Source organism: Hemiscyllium ocellatum, chromosome 14 (assembly GCF_020745735.1).
Source record: "Hemiscyllium ocellatum isolate sHemOce1 chromosome 14, sHemOce1.pat.X.cur, whole genome shotgun sequence".
Taxonomy (NCBI): domain Eukaryota; kingdom Metazoa; phylum Chordata; class Chondrichthyes; order Orectolobiformes; family Hemiscylliidae; genus Hemiscyllium; species Hemiscyllium ocellatum.
In genome coordinates, this window is record NC_083414.1 from 74,444,886 (window position 1) to 74,463,388 (window position 18,503).

At 45.2% G+C, this 18,503-nt stretch overlaps 1 protein-coding gene across 1 annotated transcript in view; it reads left to right on the plus strand.

Annotated features, from left to right (window-relative positions):
* LOC132822427 (NCK-interacting protein with SH3 domain-like) overlaps positions 1 to 18,503 on the plus strand; it is a 230,825-nt gene that overhangs the window by 160,560 nt on the left and 51,762 nt on the right. Inside the window, exons 6-7 of the mRNA XM_060835805.1 lie at positions 9,347 to 9,517; positions 13,719 to 13,805. Coding sequence (XP_060691788.1) covers positions 9,347 to 9,517; positions 13,719 to 13,805 — 258 coding nt within the window. The remainder of the gene's footprint in view (positions 1 to 9,346; positions 9,518 to 13,718; positions 13,806 to 18,503) is intronic.

The window sequence follows — 18,503 nt, forward strand, 5'->3', positions numbered from 1 at the left end:
CTTTTTTTTAAATGGAATGCAAAATTGTAAGCAATATTCCAGCTCTGGTCTCTCAAAATAATTGCAGCAAGACTTCCTTAATCTGTACTCGGAATTCTGTGCAGTAAAGGCAGTATGCTATTTGCCTTCCTAATTTTTTTACTGTGCAGTATCACCAAATCCCTCTGACCTTTGGTTTTGTTTTAAAATGGAAGTGAATAAGCTCGCACATCCCTACAATGTATTCCATTTAATTTACTTGTTTTGACCATGTATACTGTGCCTAAAGGTCAGTGTTATGGACCAGGCCAGACCCCCCTCAAAATGTTTTTAGAAGGTAGTCTAGCCCTTTATCTTATTTTAAAAGCTGATGTGAAGTGGATATTCCAGGTCTGATGCAGCTGGTCAAACCACTCGGCTTTAAGCAAAACAGAATTTGTTTGAAAACGACAGCTGAAACATGAACAAAAGAAAACAGGATTTAGAGTAACTTAACGATTGGAAAACTTATTTCTGTATCAGTGATGCTGGAAGAGCACAGCAGTTCAGGCAGCATCCAACGAGCAGCGAAATCGACGTTTCGGGCAAAAGCCCTTCATCAGGAATAAAGGCAGAGAGACAGAAGCGTGGACTCCCTGAGATTCTTGTAGAGAGAGGAGGAAAACTTCTTCAAGGCAGGCATCCTTGCAAGAGGATTCGCAAACTTAACTGACCCGACACCACAATGTAACTAAGGAGCTTTCCAATTCCCGTAACATCCCATAAACACAACCCTTGGCAAAGGGTAAATTCAAATACAGGTTCTTGCAGGCAGGGGAGATTTCAGAGAGGAACGTCAGTAGGAATCATCTGCTGAAGCATGGAACCTTTTCTCACTGTAGCAGCTTCTGTGACTGCTACAACTAAACCAAACTACAAAAATCTGGCCAGTCCCCTGCTATTGTTAAAGTAGACATTTCCAGACATTTCGGCACCTCTGACTTTGCAATCCCTCTTGGAAAAATAACCCAAGGACAAAATAACCCTTTTGAAGTGACAGCATTGTCACAGTTGTCCTCTGATGTTTCATCCTGAGCTGCCAGTTTACTGATGCTTTTGTCAATGCCTTCCACCTTCGAGCAGGGCAAGGAGGCAGATCCACCCCAGTCAGAACAGCAATTGAAGCCACAAAGGTTCATGCTATCTATGAATGTATACTCATCCTTAAGGCAAGAGAGCCAACTGGGTCTAAGCACGTGATCTTTCTCAATCCTTTACAGCTTCTATGTGTCCTCCTCACAGTTTAGGTTCCTGCAGAGCTCTGTATCGCCAGCGTATGTAGATACAGATATGTAGATACTCTGGGTCTGTTTGTCCTTGTCATTAATGGAGACACATGGCTGAGGCCTCAACATTGACCTTTATGGTATTCCATTCATCCCTATCTGCTGCTCCTTGCTCATTAACTCATCCTTCTCCCATGCTAATGTACTAATCTAAAGCCTACAGGATGTATCTATTTTGTGCATTAATCTTCTGTAAGGGCCATTATCAAATGCTGTGATTCTCTTTCATAATATGTTGACTTTTTCGTGCTGTGATTGACCGAAGATAACAAATTGATTGGCTATTAAGAGGAGGGTGGATGTAAGTGTTGGGTTGGCAGGATGTAATGAGTGGTGTGCCATAGCATTCAATGTTTTTATTCACAATCTTTATAAATGACTTTGAAGAGGCTGAAGGTACGATTTCTAAATTTGCTGATGACACAAAGACAGGTAGGAAAGTAAATTAAGAAGAGCACAATTTAGAGGGAGGAGAACAAAGGAGAAAAGTATGGATTTGTCCTTTTGGCAGGAAGAATAGAAAAGTGTGTATTATTTAAATGGTGAGAGATTGCAGAGTTCCAAAATGCAGAGATCTGGGTGTTGGTGTGCCCAGATTGCAGTATGTTAATATGCAGATCCAGCTAGGAGTTGGGAGAGCTAACAGAATGCTCTTGTTCATTGTAAGGAGAATTGAAAACAAGAGTGGACATGCTACGCTAAGGAAAAACGGCATTGCATTGAGAGAGTGCAAAATGCTGTGCTACAGAGGGGTATGAATGTCGTGGGCCATGAATCACCTAACGGCTGACATAGATGCATAACTCTGTCTGTTCATCCTTATCATTAATGTAGACACATAGTGTAGAACCCAACATTGACCTTTATGGTATTCCATTCATCCCTATCCAACTGCTCATTGCTCATTAACTCATCTTCTATCCGTACTCATGTATTAACCCATAGTCTACAAGCTTTGGGTTAATACATGCAGGTACAGAAAGTGATTAGAAAGGGAAATGGAATATTGTATATTGCAGGGGGAGAGGGATATAAAAGTGATGTTGTGCTATAGTTATATCGAGTGAGACCATATCTGATGGACTGTGAAGAGTTTTTGTTTCCTTAATTATGATACGATATAAATGTGTCAGAGGCTGTCCAGAGAAGGTACACTCGATTAATTCCTGGGATGAAGATGTTACCTTATGAGAAAGGATTGGAAAGGCTGGACCTGCATCCACTGGTGACCTTATTGTAATATATAACAGACTGCGAGGACTTGACAGGGCGGATGATAAAAGGATGTCGGAGAGACTAGGACTTCGGGACACAATTGCAGAATAAAGGGTCTGCTAGTTTAGGTGGAGATGAGTTTTTTTTTGTGTCACGAGGCTATGAAACCTGCTTCTCCACAGAGTCTGCAGAGTTGTTAAATATTTTTAAGGGAGGGGTAAATGGATTTTTGACCATAAGGCAGACAAAGGTAACCTGGAATTGAGGCCACGATCAGATTAGCCCTAATTGATTGTACTGACTTATGGAACACACTCGAGTGGCTAAGTGACATTTCTATGTGCATTATGACAATGTTTAGCTGAACAAATAGTTTGTATTTATGTCTCTGCCATCCCATCATTCCAATATTTCTCCGATCTCTGTCTCAAAGGACCAACTTTAGCTACTCTCGTCCTTTTCACAAACGTGAAAATGTTCTCGAAAGCTGTTTTTATATACCTGGCGAGTTTAAACTCGTTCTGTCTTTTTCTGCTTTTTGTCAGTATTTCCCAGATTGTTTACTGATTTCTGAAACAATCTAAATCCTCAAGCGTACAACTGTTCCTTGCCACATTATAATTCTCTTCTCTCAATCTATTATCATCTGAACTTGCCTCGTCAGCCATGAATGAAACCTACTCGATCAGTTTTTGTACTTTGATGGAATTTTTTTTGATCATTTTGAATTATTTCTTTAAATGTAACTCATTGCATATTCCCCACCATACGGTCTGCTCTATTTACCCAAGCAGCCTCACCCTCTCTACATACCTATATGTTTAAAGGGGGAATCTTTGTTTGGAATTGGAGTGTATGCTTTTTAAACCTAATATGAAATTAAATTGCAGTATGAGCATTTATTTAAATAGATATCTTTTATCATGAATTAATTAAACTGCTTCTTTCCACATTACTAGATATTCTGGAGAACATTTGAGTAACTCAACTTTGTTGATCCATTGTTCTATGTGAAAATTAGAATCCCTCACAATCTGTGTTATATATTAATAGCCTTTGTTACAAGCTTCATTAATTTCATGTTTAATGTTCAGTCCAGTGGTATAACTGTTAAGGGACACCTAAACTGTTCTCACCAGTGTTTTCTGATGCTTGATATTCCTAATCCCCACCATACAGATCATCCTCATCCTAGTGACGGTCTCTCTCTGAGAAGGTCTCCCCGGCAACGGGCTCCGTCTGTGAGGGTCTCCCCCGGTGACTGGCTGTGACTGTGAGGGTCTCCCTGGTGACAGGCTCTGTCTGGGAGGGTCTCCCTGGTGACGGACTCTCTGTGAGGGTCTCCCTGGTGACAGGCTCTGTCTGGGAGTGTCTCCCTGGTGACGGGCTGACTGTGAGGGTCTCCCTGGTGACAGGCTCTGTCTGGGAGGGTCTCCCTGGTGACAGACTCTGTCTATGAGGGTCTCCCTGGTGACGAGTGTCTCTGTGAGGGTCTCCCTGGCGACAGGCTCTGTTTGTGAGGGTCTCCCTGGTGACGAGCTGTCTCTGTGAGGGTCTCCCTGGTGACGGGCTCTGTCTGTGAGGGTCTCCCTGGTGACGGGCTCTGTCTGTGAGGGTCTCCCTGGCGACGGGCTCTGTCTGTGAGGGTCTCTTTGGCGGTGGGCTGGCTCTGTGAGGGACTCCCCAGCGACAGACTCTGTCTGTGAGGGTCTACCCTGGTGTAGTCTCTGTGTGAGGGTTTCCCCTGGTGCAGGCTCCCTATGTGTTTATAAAGTAACTGTGTACCCACCTGATGATTCTGGGTATCATTTTGTTTCACAGACCAACATCGATATGTTGAATTTAGCAGCAAAATACTTGCATGGGGTTTTTTCTAAGTATGTAATTTAGCACAAACACCAGTTTCCTGTCGAGAAATCAATTCCCTACTAGAGATTAACAAACAGAGATGTTACGGATCACCGCTGGGACAGGCAGAACTTTAACTCAGCCCTCCTGTGTCAGAGGTAGGAACATTAGCACTGCACCACAAGAGGCCATTAATCTGATCTTTATTTTTCTCTAAATAAATCTGACAGCAAATCATTCTTTACACCCAGTTCATAGGTTACAATCATTGCCCACCAGCGGCAGTGATGAACCCAACCTTTATTTCAAACACTCATCACCAATTTGTCACTTTGCCCGATTAGCTAGTTACCAACACTGAAACAATAACAAAAACCAGAAAAGGAGGGAAACCAAGGAGGGGGCTATAACAAAATGTTGTTACTGGCGGAGACCATGCCTTCTAGCCCTTGCCATGCCAACTCAACTTCACACCGACATTGATCATGTTCCCAAAGACCTCCCACTGAGTCATGACCGCATTGCTGTGGATCTGCAGTCACATGTAAGCCAGACCAGGTAAGGACAGCAGATTTCCTTCCCCATATTAGTGAACCACATCATTTTTCCCTTTTATAAACCAACCATCGACATCACCAATTCTACCACTAACAAGAAACAAAAAGGTGAGAAGCAAGGGACGGAGCTCTATCAGAATGGTGTCGGAGTGGGAAATGATGCACTGCAGTGATCTGGATACTTTTATTACTTTTAATGAATTTGTTCAGATGTGTTTTGGCACACCTTTGGTCCTGGTGGGACTTGAACCCAGATGACTTGGCCCAGAGGTGGGGACACTAGCACTGTGCAATAAGAACCGCCCATCCCCCCCCCATCATATCCTAAATGCGTGTTCAAAGCACAATACTTGGTCACTCTGGAGTTCTTGTGAAATAACATCACAGAGGCATATGTAAAGTCCTTGACGTCGATCCATCTTCCTGATAAAGGGCTCTGGCCCGAAACGTCGAATTTCCTGTTCCTGGGATGCTGCCTAACCTGCTGTGCTTTAACCAGCAACACATTTTCAGCACTGATCCATCTTCCTCAGAGCCAGCTCCCAGATTGAATAGGATGTCTGGCACTCCTGTTTGTATGTTGCGCAGTACGGTGGCTCAGTGGTTAGGACATTGAAAAGTACAGCACCGTACAGGCCCTTTGGCTCTCGATGTTGTGCCGGCCTTTCATCCTATTCTAAAATCTGACTAACCTACATACCCTACATTGTACCATCTTCCATGTGCCTATCCAACAGTTGCTTAAATGTCCCTTATGTATCTGACTCTACTACCCACCCACCACTCTCTGTGTAAAGGAATTACCTCTGGCATCTCCCAATCACCTTAAAGTCATGCCCCCTTGTGATAGCCATTTCTGCCCTGGGAAAAAGTCTCTGACTATCTACTCTATCTATGCCTCTCAACATCTTGTACACCTCTATCAAGTCACCTCTCATCCTTCTTCACTCCAATGAGAAAAGCTCTAGCTCCCCCAACCCTCCTTCATAAGACATGCCCTCCAGTCCAGGAAGCATCCTGGTAAATCTCCTCTGCACCCTCTCTAAAGCTTCCACATCCTTCCTATAATGAGATGACCAGAACTGAACACAATATTCCAATTGTCGTTGAACCAGGATTCTATAGAACTACAGCATAACCTCGCAACTCTTAAACTCAATCCCCCTGCTAATGAAAGCCAACACACCATATGCCTTCTTAACAACCCTATCAACTTGGGTGGCAACTTTCAGGGAACTATGGACATGGACCCCAAGATCCCTCTGTTCCTCCACACTGCCAAGAAACTTGCTTTTAACCCTGTATTCTGCATTCAAATTTGACCTTCCAAAGTGAATCACTTCACACTTTTCCAGGTTGAACTCTATCTGCCCCTTAGCCCAGTTCTACATCCTGTCAATGTCCCATTGTGACCTACAACAGCCCTCCGTACTTTTCACAACTCCTCCAACCTTCATGTCATCGGTAAACCTACTAACCCACTCTTCCACTTCCTCATCCAAGTCACTTATAAAACTCACAAAGAGCAGAGGTCACAAAACTGATCCTTGTGGAACATCACTGGTCACTGAGCTCCAGGCTGAGAACTTTCTGTCTACCACAACCCTCTGCCTTCTATGGGCCAGCCAATTCTGTATCCAGGCAACCAAATTTCCTTGTATCTCATGCCTTGTTACTTTCCAAATGAGCCTACCTTGGGGAACCTTATCAAACGCCTTGTTAACGTCCATATACACTTAATCCATTGCTCTAACCTCATCAATGTGTTTTGTCATATCCTCAAAGAATTCAATAAGGTTTGTGAGGCATGACCTGCCCCTCTCAAAGCCATGCTGACTATCTCTAATAAAACTATGGTTTTCCAAGTAATCATAAATCCTGTCTCTCAGAACCCTGTCCAATACTTTGTCCATCACTAATGTAAGACTGACTGGTCTGCAATTCCAAGGGTATCCTTCATCCTTTTCTTGAACAGGAGAATAATATTTGCTACCTTCCACTCATATGGCACTACCCCTGTAGACTGTAAGGACACAAAGATCATCACCAAAGGCAAAGAAATCTCTTCCTTCGCTTCCTGTAGCAACCTTGGGTATATCCCGTCTGGCCCGGGGATTTGTCTATCCTTATATTTTTCAAAATTTTCAGCACATCCTCCTTCCTAATATCAACCTGTCCTAGCATATCAGTCTGTTTCACACTGTCCTCACAACCATCAACATCCTTCTCAGTTGTGAATACTGAAGCAAAGTATTAATTAAAGACCTCCCCTGCTTCATCCGACTCCAGGCACAAGTTCCTTCCATTATCCCTGATCTGCCCTACCTTCACTCTGGCCGTCCTGTTGGTCCTCACATAAGTATACAAGTGTCTTAGGGTTTTCCTTAATCCTACCCACTAAAGCTTTCTCATGTCCCCTTCATTCTCTCTTAAGTCCATTCCTCAGTTCCTTCCTGGCTACCTTGTAACCCTCTAGAACCCTGTCTGATCCTTGCTTCCTCACCCTTAAGTAGACTTCCTTCTTCCTCCTGACTAGATGTTCCACATCCCTTGTCACCCAAGGTTCCTTCACCCTACCATCCCTTCCTTACCTCAGTGGGACAAACCTGTGTAGCACTATCAGCAATTGCTTCCTAAACAACCTCCACATTTCTGTCATGCATTTCCCTGGGAACATCTATTCACAATTTAGGTACTCCAGTTCCTGCCTAATAACATTGTAATTCCCTTCTTCCTATTAAATAATTGCCCATACCGTCTGCTCCTATCCCTCTCCATGACGATAATAAAGGTCATGAAGTTGTGATCACTATCACTGAAATGCTCTCTCACCAAGCGATCTGACACCTGGCATGGTTTGTTGCTAAGCACCAAATTCAATATGGCCTCCCTTCTAGTTTGTCTATTTGAACTAAGTAGGTTCCAATCATTATTAGGGAAGTTAAAGTCACCCATGACAACAACCCTGTTACTTGTGAACCTTTCCAAAATCTGCCTCCCAGTTTGTTCATCCATGTCTCTGTTGCTATTGGGGGGCATATAGGAAACTCCCAATAAGGAGACTATTCCTTTCCTGTTTCTGACTCCCACCCATACTGACTAACTTCCTGGAGCTGTGATGCTATTCCTGATTAGCAATACCACTCCTCCACCTCTTTTACCACCCCTGCCTATTCCTTTTGAAATATCTAAACCCTGGAATGTCGAACAACCATTCCTGTCTCTGTGATATCCAAGTCTCCGCAATGACCACGACATCATAGTTCCAAGTTTGTCACCCTTAATCCTGATACTTCTTCCATTAAAATAAACACACGTCAACCCGTCACCTTTGCCCCATCAAGTGCCTGTCTCTCCTCACAAGCTCTCTGCATGCTGTATCTGGCTGTTCACTGTCTACTCCATCATCTGATCCATAGCTCAGGTCCTCACCCCCCTGCCAATTTAGTTTAAACCCTCCCAAAGAGCTCTAGCAAACCTCCTGTCCATCCAGTTCAGGTGGAACCCATCTTCCTTGTACAGGTTCCCACCTTGCCCAGAAGGTATCCCAATGATCCACATTTCTGAGGCCCTCCCTCTTACCCCAGCCCTGCAGCCACGTGTTCATCTGCACTCGCTCTCTATTGCTAGCTTCACCAACATGCGAGACTGGGAGCAATCCTGAGATTACTACTCTGCTTGGCCTGCCTTCTCTTTTCAGGTGCTTATCCCTTCTCCAACCTATGTCATTGGCACCAATCTGTAACACAACTTCTGGCTGCGCTCTCTCCCCCATAGACTCGATCCGAGAACTGCTGCCTCATAGCACCGGGTACCTGGATTCGATTCTCCCCATGTCTGCGTGGGTCTCTTCCAGGTGCTCCAGTTTCTTCCCACAGTCTAATGATGTGCAGGTTTGGTGGGTTGGCCATGCTAAATTGCCCCATAGTGTTCAGGGATGTGTTGGTTTGGTGCATTAGTCAGAGGTAAATGTAGAGTAATAGGGTAGGGGAATGGGTCTGGGTGGGTTACTCTTCAGAGGGTCGGTGTGGATGTGTTGGGCCTACTGGCCTGTTTCCACACTGCAGGGATTCTATGATGTCTATCAGTCAGAGCTCCCTGATTAGACCAGATTAACAACCCCAACCAGGGAACTCATATTCTATGAGGTCAGCCTCCTTACAATCGCAACAATTGTGGTTCAGTCTTCACAGGATCTAACTTTTCTTAAAAACTCTGACCATTTCATAGGCTGTTGCTTTTCGAGTACTGTCAGAAATTACCTCTGAGTGTTACAGCCGTGAGCATTTGATGTCCTCCCATTGTAAGTGTCCAAACATCTCATCCTACTGAGCAATCCCCCACTCCCCAGCCCGGCCTATACTCCATTGAGGAACTCTGTTATAAATGACCATCATAATTATTGATGTTTCTTTTTGACAGGATCTCAGTGCAGCTTTACCCAGGGGGCAGGTATGTCAGGACGAACAGAGACTTGAGGTGATCTTCACTGACCTGGCACGACATAAAAATGACTCTCAGCAGCGGAGCTGGGCTCTACATGAAGACGAGAGCATTATTTCCTGTTACTTGGAGGAGCTGCTGGGTATCCTGGTGAGCACTAAATCAGAGATGTCGCAGCTTACAAACTGTTCCAATGTGCGATCTGTTGGTCCTTTCTGAAAGAGTGGGGTGGCTCAATCAGGAAATACCATGTTTCTTCAACATTTGAGCTGAGCAAACTCAAGTTACCTAGGTCCACCTTTATTCCCAGGAGAATGCACCCCTTCTGATTCAGTCTCAGAATAAACAGGTCTGCCATCCATGATGTTGTTGAGGAGGAATTTCCCCTGTTAGTCTCCGGAATTCTGTACCACGGCTGGGACAATTCGTCTGTTCAGGTGTCTGATTGACAAGGGATTCTGGGTGAAGGTGGGGTCATGATCAGGGTCTTATCGAATGGTAGAGCTGGCTCAAACTGCTGAGTGGCTACTCCTGTTCCTCGTTCCACAACAATATAAACAAATTGGTCAGAATGGGCAGATGGAATTTAACCTACAAGGGTGTTTGAGACGGGAAACCTCGCAACCTTTAAAAATACTCCTTGGATGAGAGCTTGAAGTGTGAGTCTATTTGATCCATCTGGTCTAGGAACGAACACTATTGTTGATCTCGAGCTGCTTTGACTCACAAGAGGGTAACTGGTATACTAACTACCAAGTTTCTTCGTTACAAATTAAAGGCAACAGCTTACAGCAGCTAGTGGGAGGGGAAAGGAAAAGCTGGTTTTCTTCAGGCTTCACGTATTTTCTTTATTGGAAAGAGAGTGAGAGAGAGAGACACAACCAGCTCATCTAGCAGTTCAAAGGTGGCTTACTATTTCATTCTCACTCAGCTGCCCAGGAGCCAGAGAACTGTTCAAAATTACAATTCCAATCTGTTAGCCAAAAAACACACTGCCCACACACATATCTGTGCTGTGCTGAGTCCAAACAGCTTCTCACACTGCTTGAACAAAGCAGCAGTGTGAACATCATATGCAATGAATTCCAGTAACTTTGTTTTAAAAGTACAGCAATTCCTTATACAATCCTTCCAATTTATGAGGAGCAGGAAAATCGACGTTTTGGGCAAAAGTCCTTCATTGGGAAAAAGGCTGGGAGCCTCGGGGGTGGAGAGATAGATGGGAGGGGGTGGGCTGGGTGGGGGGGATGTAAGTAGCTGAGTGTGCAATGGGTGGATGGAGGTGGGAGTAAAGGTGATAGGTCAGAGGGAAGGTTGGAGCGGATAGGTGGGAAGGAAGATGGACAGGTGGGAAAGGTCATGAGGATGGTCATGAGCTGGAATTTTGGAACTGGGATAAGGTGGAGGAGGGGAAATGAGACAACTAGTGAAGTCCACATTGATACTCTAGGATTGGAGGGTCCTGAGGCAGAAGATGAGGTGTTCTTCCTCCAGGCGTCTGGTGGTGAGGGAGCGGCGGTGAAGGGGGCCCAGGACCTGCATGTCCTCGGCAGAGTGGGATGTGGAGTTGAAATGTTGGGCCACGGGGCGGTAGGGTTGATTGGTGTGGGTGTCCCGGAGATGCTCCCTAAAGCGCTCTGCTAGAAGGCATCCAGTCTCCCCAATGTACAGGAGACCGCATCGGGAGCAACGGACTCAGTAAGTGACATGTGTAGAAGTGCAAGTGAAACTTTGATGTGGAAAGCTCCTTTGGGACCTTAGACGGGGATGAGGGGGGAGGTGTGGGCACATGGTTTGCAATTCCTGTGGTGGGTGGTTTGTTGGGGGAGTGTGGACCTGACGAGATAGTCATGGAGGGAATGGTCTTTATGGAAACCTGATAGGGGAGGGAAATATATCTCTGGTGGTGTGGTCAGTTTGTAGGTGGTGGAAATGGCGGAGGGTGATGGAGGTTGGTGGGGTGGAAGGTGAGGACCGGGGCATTATACTTTAACCAACTTATTCAATGTGTGGCAGCTGGAGGTCACTGTGGGAACCGTTAACTTGGACTTGGGCAAATAAATGCTCTTATTGTTTTAATGACAAGACAAGAAACGATGGAAAAGCAATGGAATATACATAGATTGTACAAAACCTGTTGCACAGGATTCAAAATGTAAAGTAGAGGAGGTGGAATCTAACAGTGAGGAGATGATATTTTCATTTTATAGTGCTGGGATCAGTTCCCATCTGGAGTACTGCAGTCAGTTTTAGATAGCACATTACAGGAACAGTTTATTGACCTCGGTTGCCTTAAAAATTCAGTGGAATAATATCATGAATAATCTGTTACATCTTGAGGACAAGTTTCAGAAATCTTGTTTGTATTGTTTCTGTCTAGAAGATTGAACGATGATCTAAACAAGGTAATCAAAATGATAAAAGGTATCTTAGAACATAGAACTGCTGAACACACAAGTGGAATCCTTCTGTATGCGATCTTCTGCCAAACAAGACACCAAATTGAACCAATCCCTTTTGCCTGCTATTGGTCTATCGCCCTCCATTCCTTACATGTTCATATGCTTATCCTAACGTCTCTTAAATGCCCTGATTGTATCTGAACCCCTCACCACCTCGGCAGCCGTTCCACGCACCTACCACACTCTGTGTAAAAATCTTGCCTCTCACATCTCCCTTGGACTCTTCCCCCTCTCACCTTAAATCCATACCTGTAGTCTCAAACCTTTCAGCTCTGGGAAAAAGAATCTGACTGTCAACCCTGTCTCTGCATGTTCTAACAAGTCTCCCCTTAGCCTCAGTCACTCCAGAGAAAACAACCCTAGTTTTTCTAACCTCTCCCTATAGCTCATACCCTCTATCCAGGCAGCATCCTGGTAAACCTCTTTTGCATGTTCTTCAAAGCTTCTACTTCCTTGCTATAATGTGGCAACCAGAATTGAACGCAGTACTCTTAAGTGTAGCCTAACCCAAGTCTTATGAAGCTGCAACATGACGTCCTGACTCTTGTACTGAATTCCCTGACCAATAAAGGCAAGGATGCCATCCACCTTCTTCACCGCCATACCTACTTGCGTGGCCACTTTCAGGGAGCTATGGACTTGAACCCCAAGATCCCTCTTCACATCAAACCCCAAGATCCCTCTTCACATCAAACCCCAAGATCCCTCTGAACATCAGAGAAGCAACGTTCTCTATACAGAAATTCATCACAAGATGAAGCAGTCTTGAACTTTGAACTGGAATCATTGGGAGTGAAATCAGAAAGTGGTTGCACTCAAACGGTGGTGGAAACCTGGAACTTTACCTAAAAAGGACCGTGAATGTGGAGGGCAGTTCAAATGTTCAAGACTGTGATTAATAATTTTTTTGTTAGTTTAGGAGGTCAAGAGATTTGTAGCAAACATGGGGCAATACTGTGGAGCTGGAAATGACCTGGAATCTAATGGCCTGCTGACCAGCCTACGAGTGCTGAAAAGCAGTCGGCTTAATCCTACATAAAGCCCTGGCTTCCTGACTGCTTCCTCTGTGCTGTCTCTGAGAGGGAGAGAACATAGTCTTGATGATACTGATAAAACGTTCTCGTGTGAGGCCAGATGATGACATTCAATCTTGTCAGGGACCCAGGGTTTCTCCAAGTTTGATGGAGCATGGGTTCATAGCAGCAGCAGAGTGGCTGTGAAGCCAACAACAGAAGCAGAAAGAGTTATTATACAAAGTGGTGGTTGCTGTATTCATAGAATCCCTACAAAATCAGAGTGGAACCATCCCCACAGTGTGCCCAACAGGTCCACACTGACCCTCCGAAGAGCAACTTTCCCAGATCCACTCCCCTACCCTATTACTCTACGTTTACCCCTGACTAATGCACCTAACCTACATATCCCTGAATACTATGGGTAATTTAGCATGGCCAATTCACCTAACCTGCACATCTTTGGATTGTGGGAGGAAACTGGAGCACCCGGAGGAAACCCACGCAGACAAGGAGCAAATGTGCAAACTTCACACAGACAGTCACCAGAGGCTGGAATCGAACCTGGATCCCTGGTGCAGTGAGGCAGCAGTGCTCACCACTGAGTCACTGTGCCGCCCAGAAAATCATTAGAAAAGCGCGCACAATATGGCCAATCTGGTCTTCTCTGAGATCTTGCAGCTTGCTCAATTCCAGCAGAATTTTTTTTCTCTCCTAACTTGCACATCTCTCAGCTCTATTTATTATTGTCCGATAAAACAGTGGGTTTCATAAGTAGAAATTATGTGCTGCAGTCAATACAGGGGATGTGTGCTGGATTCTGGAGAGAACTCTGTCCACCAGCAACCACCCTCACTGTTTCTTTTACTTTCTCAGACTGATGCTGATCCAGAAGTCTGTAAGAGGATGACGAAGAGGAACAATTTTGAACCAATTCTTTCACTAATTGCATACTATCAGATGGTAAGGAACATTGGGTTAAGAATGTGCATGATGGGCCAGAGAGGGACATCATTAGACTTTTCGGTCTTACAGGTTGATTTTACTTTGTAAATAATTCTTTCAGATTTCTCACCATGTGACCTCAAAACTGGGGCCAAGAGTAAACTCAAATGGTGCTCTCCCATTGGCAGTGTGATTAGAGAGTCGGGGGGGGGGGATGTGTTCCTGATAATTCCTGGTGCTGCAAGGTTTAGACGTTTGTTGCTGTCGGACTGTGCTAGCCTTGCTTTGATGTTTAACATCAGATTTTTATCAGGAGATAATGCAGACTTTCCTTCAGCTAAACTAAGGCATTTCTCAGACAATCCCATTGCTCTGTTACCTCCCACTCACTAAACCTGATCTTCCCCACAGGGTACTCCATTTTTACCTCCTTTAACCCCCACTAATCTTGTTCTCCTCATTGCTGCCTCGTGTACGTTTGTCTAGATTCTGAATTCTTGGCTTGATGCAGCAAGGTATGGGTTTCTAACTTGAGTTAGGATCATTTGAGTGAGGTGTTATAAATACATGAGACAAGCAGGAATGACAGAATGGGAATTTCTAGTCCATGAGGGCACAGGGTCCCTTGATTGCTGTCGGCAAAGGCAGTCTTCCTTCTCCCCAGAAGTATTGCTCAGTTGTGTCACACGAATAATGTCACTGAAGCCAGAGTGGAGCTCTCAGCTTCCACATGGCAGCACTGCTGCCTTACAGCGCCAGGGACATGGGTTCGATTCCCACCTCGGGCGACCGTATGTGTGGGGTTTGCACATTCTCCCCACGTCTGTGTGGGTTTCCTCCCACATTCCAAAGGTATGCTGGTCGGGTGAATTGGCCATGCTAAATTGTCCATAGTGTTAGGCGCATTAGTCAGGGGTAAATATAGGGTAGGAGAATGGGTCTGGGTGGGTTACCTTTTGGAGAATCAGTGTGGACCCTCCAAAATAGTCAAAGTGTGCCACTGGAAAAACACAGCAGATCAGGCAGCATCCAAGAAGCAGGAGAGTCAACGTATTGGGCATAAGCCCTTCATCAGGACATATCTGTTGAAGGGCTTATACCCAAAATGTCAACTCTCCTGGTCCTCGGATGTTGCCTGACTTGCTGTACTTTTCCAGCGCCATACGTTTCGGACTCTGATCTCCAGCATCTGCCATCCTCACCTTCTCCTATTTTAAAAAATGGCTGAGGAAAATTCTAAGATGTTACTTCAAACTGACATAGAACCCAAGCGATTAGCAATATTCTCAAAATCATTGACTCATTTAGCATATTTTCCCAATGTTTTTTCACAGGCTAATCCATTGCTGTCTATTACAAATGATCCTGTTGCAGATATGACCAAATCTTATGTTGAGCTCTGAGCTTTTACATTACTCACCAGTTGTGGCAGAATACTCTATGTACTCAGCAAACAGTATAATTCTTCCACCTCTATCTCTTTCTCTCTCGTCTGCTTAACATGAAATGTGGGGCTTTGATTTTCTTTATGCTTTGAATTTGTCTCTTGTTTTTACTATTTTTGTCCACCGCTGTTGAATCATCCCTCAAAAACCGTTCAATTTATGAGAATGCATCTGAGGCCATTCTTGTTTTCCACCAGATGCTGTTGAGAAATAAGGTGAGAGGGTCAAAGCTACGTAGTTGTTGCCTCATTACCGTTTCTACTAATGATCACCTTGTTGCTTTCAAATGTGACTCCTCTTTTGGTAACTCTGAAATTACATTTGCCACTTTAGTTTTAACCATTTGTTTGTTGTGCATTTTTATGTCCAGATACAGTGAGGCAGAAGTGAATTCAACAGATAGTGGTAAAGGGCAAGCTGAAAAGCAGAGGTCGAGTTAAGACAGATTGAAGACAGGGAAGAATCTCAGTGCTCAATAGTCATAGGATCCCTACAGTGTGGAAACGAGCCATTCAGCCCATCGAGTCCACACCACCCCTCTAAATAGGAGCCCACCCAGACTCACCCCTTGTAACCCCGGATTTCCCATGACTAATTCACCCTTGCCTGCAAGTCCCTGGAACAGGATGGGCAACTTGGCTTGGAGACTTCACCCTAACATACACATTTTTGGACTGTGGGAGGAAACCGGAGCACCCCGAGGAAACCCACGCAGACACGGGGAGAATATGCAGACTCCACATGGACAGTGGCCCAAAGGTAGAATCAAACCTGGGTCCCTGTCGCTGTGGGGCAGCAGTGCTAACCACTCAGCCACTGTGTCACTGATAATAATGATCCTAGCTGCAACCCACCTTCCTTCGCCACCAACCGATTGGCGATCCTCATCAAGACTCTGTGTGGTGGGTTGGGAAAGTAAAGATTTTTTTAAAAATCTCTTTTGGCAATTTAGAGCAGAGAGGATGGAAGCTAGGGAAGTTGCGTACTCCTCTTGTGGGGTGTGGGAGGTAAGGGTCAGCACTAGTGTCCCTGCTGACTTCACCAACAAGAAGTGCACCCAACTCCAGCTCCTCACAGACCGCATTAGGGAATTGGAGCTGGAGGAACATTGGATCATTCGGGAGGCTGAGTGGGTGATAGAGAGGGGTTACAGGGAGGTGGTCACACCAAAGTTACTGGATAAAGGTAGCTGGGTGACCGTCAGGAGAGGGAAAGGGGATAGGCAGATGGTGCACGGAATCCCTGTGACCGTTCCCCTCAATAATAAGTATACTGTTTTTGCTACTGTTTGCAGGGGGAGGGGGAAAGCCACAGCATCCAGGTCACTGGCACTGAGCCTGACTCTGTGGCCCAGTAGGGAAAGGTAGAGAATAGAAGAGCGATAGTCATAGGAGATTCAATGGTTAGAGGAACAGACAGGAAATTCTGTGGTTGTAAACGAGACTCCCAGATGTTATATTGCCTCCTGGGTTCCAGAGTGAGTCTATACGATTCTTAACGGGGAGAGTGAGCAGCTAGAAGTCGCAGTACACATCGGTACCAACGACCGAGCTAGGAAAAGGGATGAGGACCTGAAAAGAGAATTTAGGAAGTTAGGTTGGAAGCTAAAAGACAGGACGAGCAGAGTAGTAATCTCAGGATTCCTACCAGTGCCACATGCTAGTGTTGTTAGGAAGAGAAAGCGAGTGCAGCTGAACAATGGCTACAGGGCTAGTTTAGGAGAGAGGGCTTCAGGTATGTGGATCATTGGGATACCTCCTGGGGAAGCTGGGACCTGTTCGGGTTCAACCCATCCTTCTTGAACTGGAAGGACACACCAATATCCTGGGCAGGAGCTTTGCTAGAGCTATTCAGGAGGGTTTAAACTAGTTTGGCAGGGGATGGGAACAGGAGCTATGGATCAGAGGATGGGATAGCTGGTGAACAGGCAGATACAGCCTGCACAGAGTCTGTGAGCAAGGATAGACAGTTGATAGGGCAAAGTTGCAGTCAGTGTGATGGGTTGGTGTGTGTCTATTTTACTGCAAGAAGTGTCAGGAATAAGGGTGATGAAACTTAGATCAGCATTTGGAGCTACAATGTTGTTGCCATTATGGAGATTTGGATATCACAGGGCAGCAATGGTTGTTGGACATTCGGGGTTTAGATGTTTCAAGAGGAATCAGGAGGAAGGTTAAAAAAAAGGCGGGGCAGGTGGCATTGCTAATCAGGGATATGATCTCAACTGCAGAAAGGGAGGTCATTGAGGAGGGTTTGTCTACAGAGTCAGTATGGGTGGAAGTCAGGAGCAGGAAAGTATTGGAAGTTTTCTACAGACTGCCCCAATAGCAACGGAGACACGGAGGAGTAGATTGGGAGGCAGATTTTGGAAAGGTGCAGGACTAACAGGGTTGTTGTCACGGGTGGCTTCAACTTCCCTAATACTGATTGGAACCTACTTAGTGCAAGTAGTTTGGATGGAGCTGGTTTTGTCAGGTGTCTCCAGGAAGGATTCTTGACTCAATATATAATAGGCCACCTAGAGGGGAGGCCATATTGGATTTGGTGCTTGGCAACGAACAAGGTCAGATGTCAGGTGGGAGAGCATTTCAGTGATAGTAATCACAACTCCCTGATCTTTACTATAGTCATGGAGAGGGTAGGAGCAGATGATATGGGAAAGTATTTAATTGAGGGGGGAAGGGGGATTACAATGCTATTAGGCAGGAACTGTGAATCATAAATTGGGAACAGATATTCTTAAGGAAATGCATGACAAAAATGCGGAGTTTGTTTAGAGAGCACTTGCTGCGTGTGCTGGATAGGTCTGCCCCACTGAGGCAAGGAAGGCATAGCAGGGTGAAGGTACCTTGGATAACAAGGGATATGGAACACATAGTCAAGAGGAAGAAGGAAGCTTACTTAAGGTTGAGGAGGCAAGGATCAGACAGAGCTCTAGAGGGTTACAAGGTAGCCAGGAAGAAACTGAAGAATGGACTTAGGAGAGCTAGAAGGGGGCATGAAAAAGCTTAGTGGGTAGGATTAAGGAAAATCCCAAGGCATTCTGCACTTATGTGAGGAACAAGGGGACGGCCAGAGTGAGGGTAGGGCCGATCAGGGATAGTGGAGGGAACCTGTGCCTGAGGTTGGGAGAGACAGTGAAGTTCCTTAATGAATACAGTATTCACTAGCAAGAGGGACCTTGTTGTTTGTGAGGGCAGCATGAAGCAGGCTGATATGTCAAACAGATTGATGTTTAGAAGGCAGATGTGCTGGAGATTTTGAAAAACTT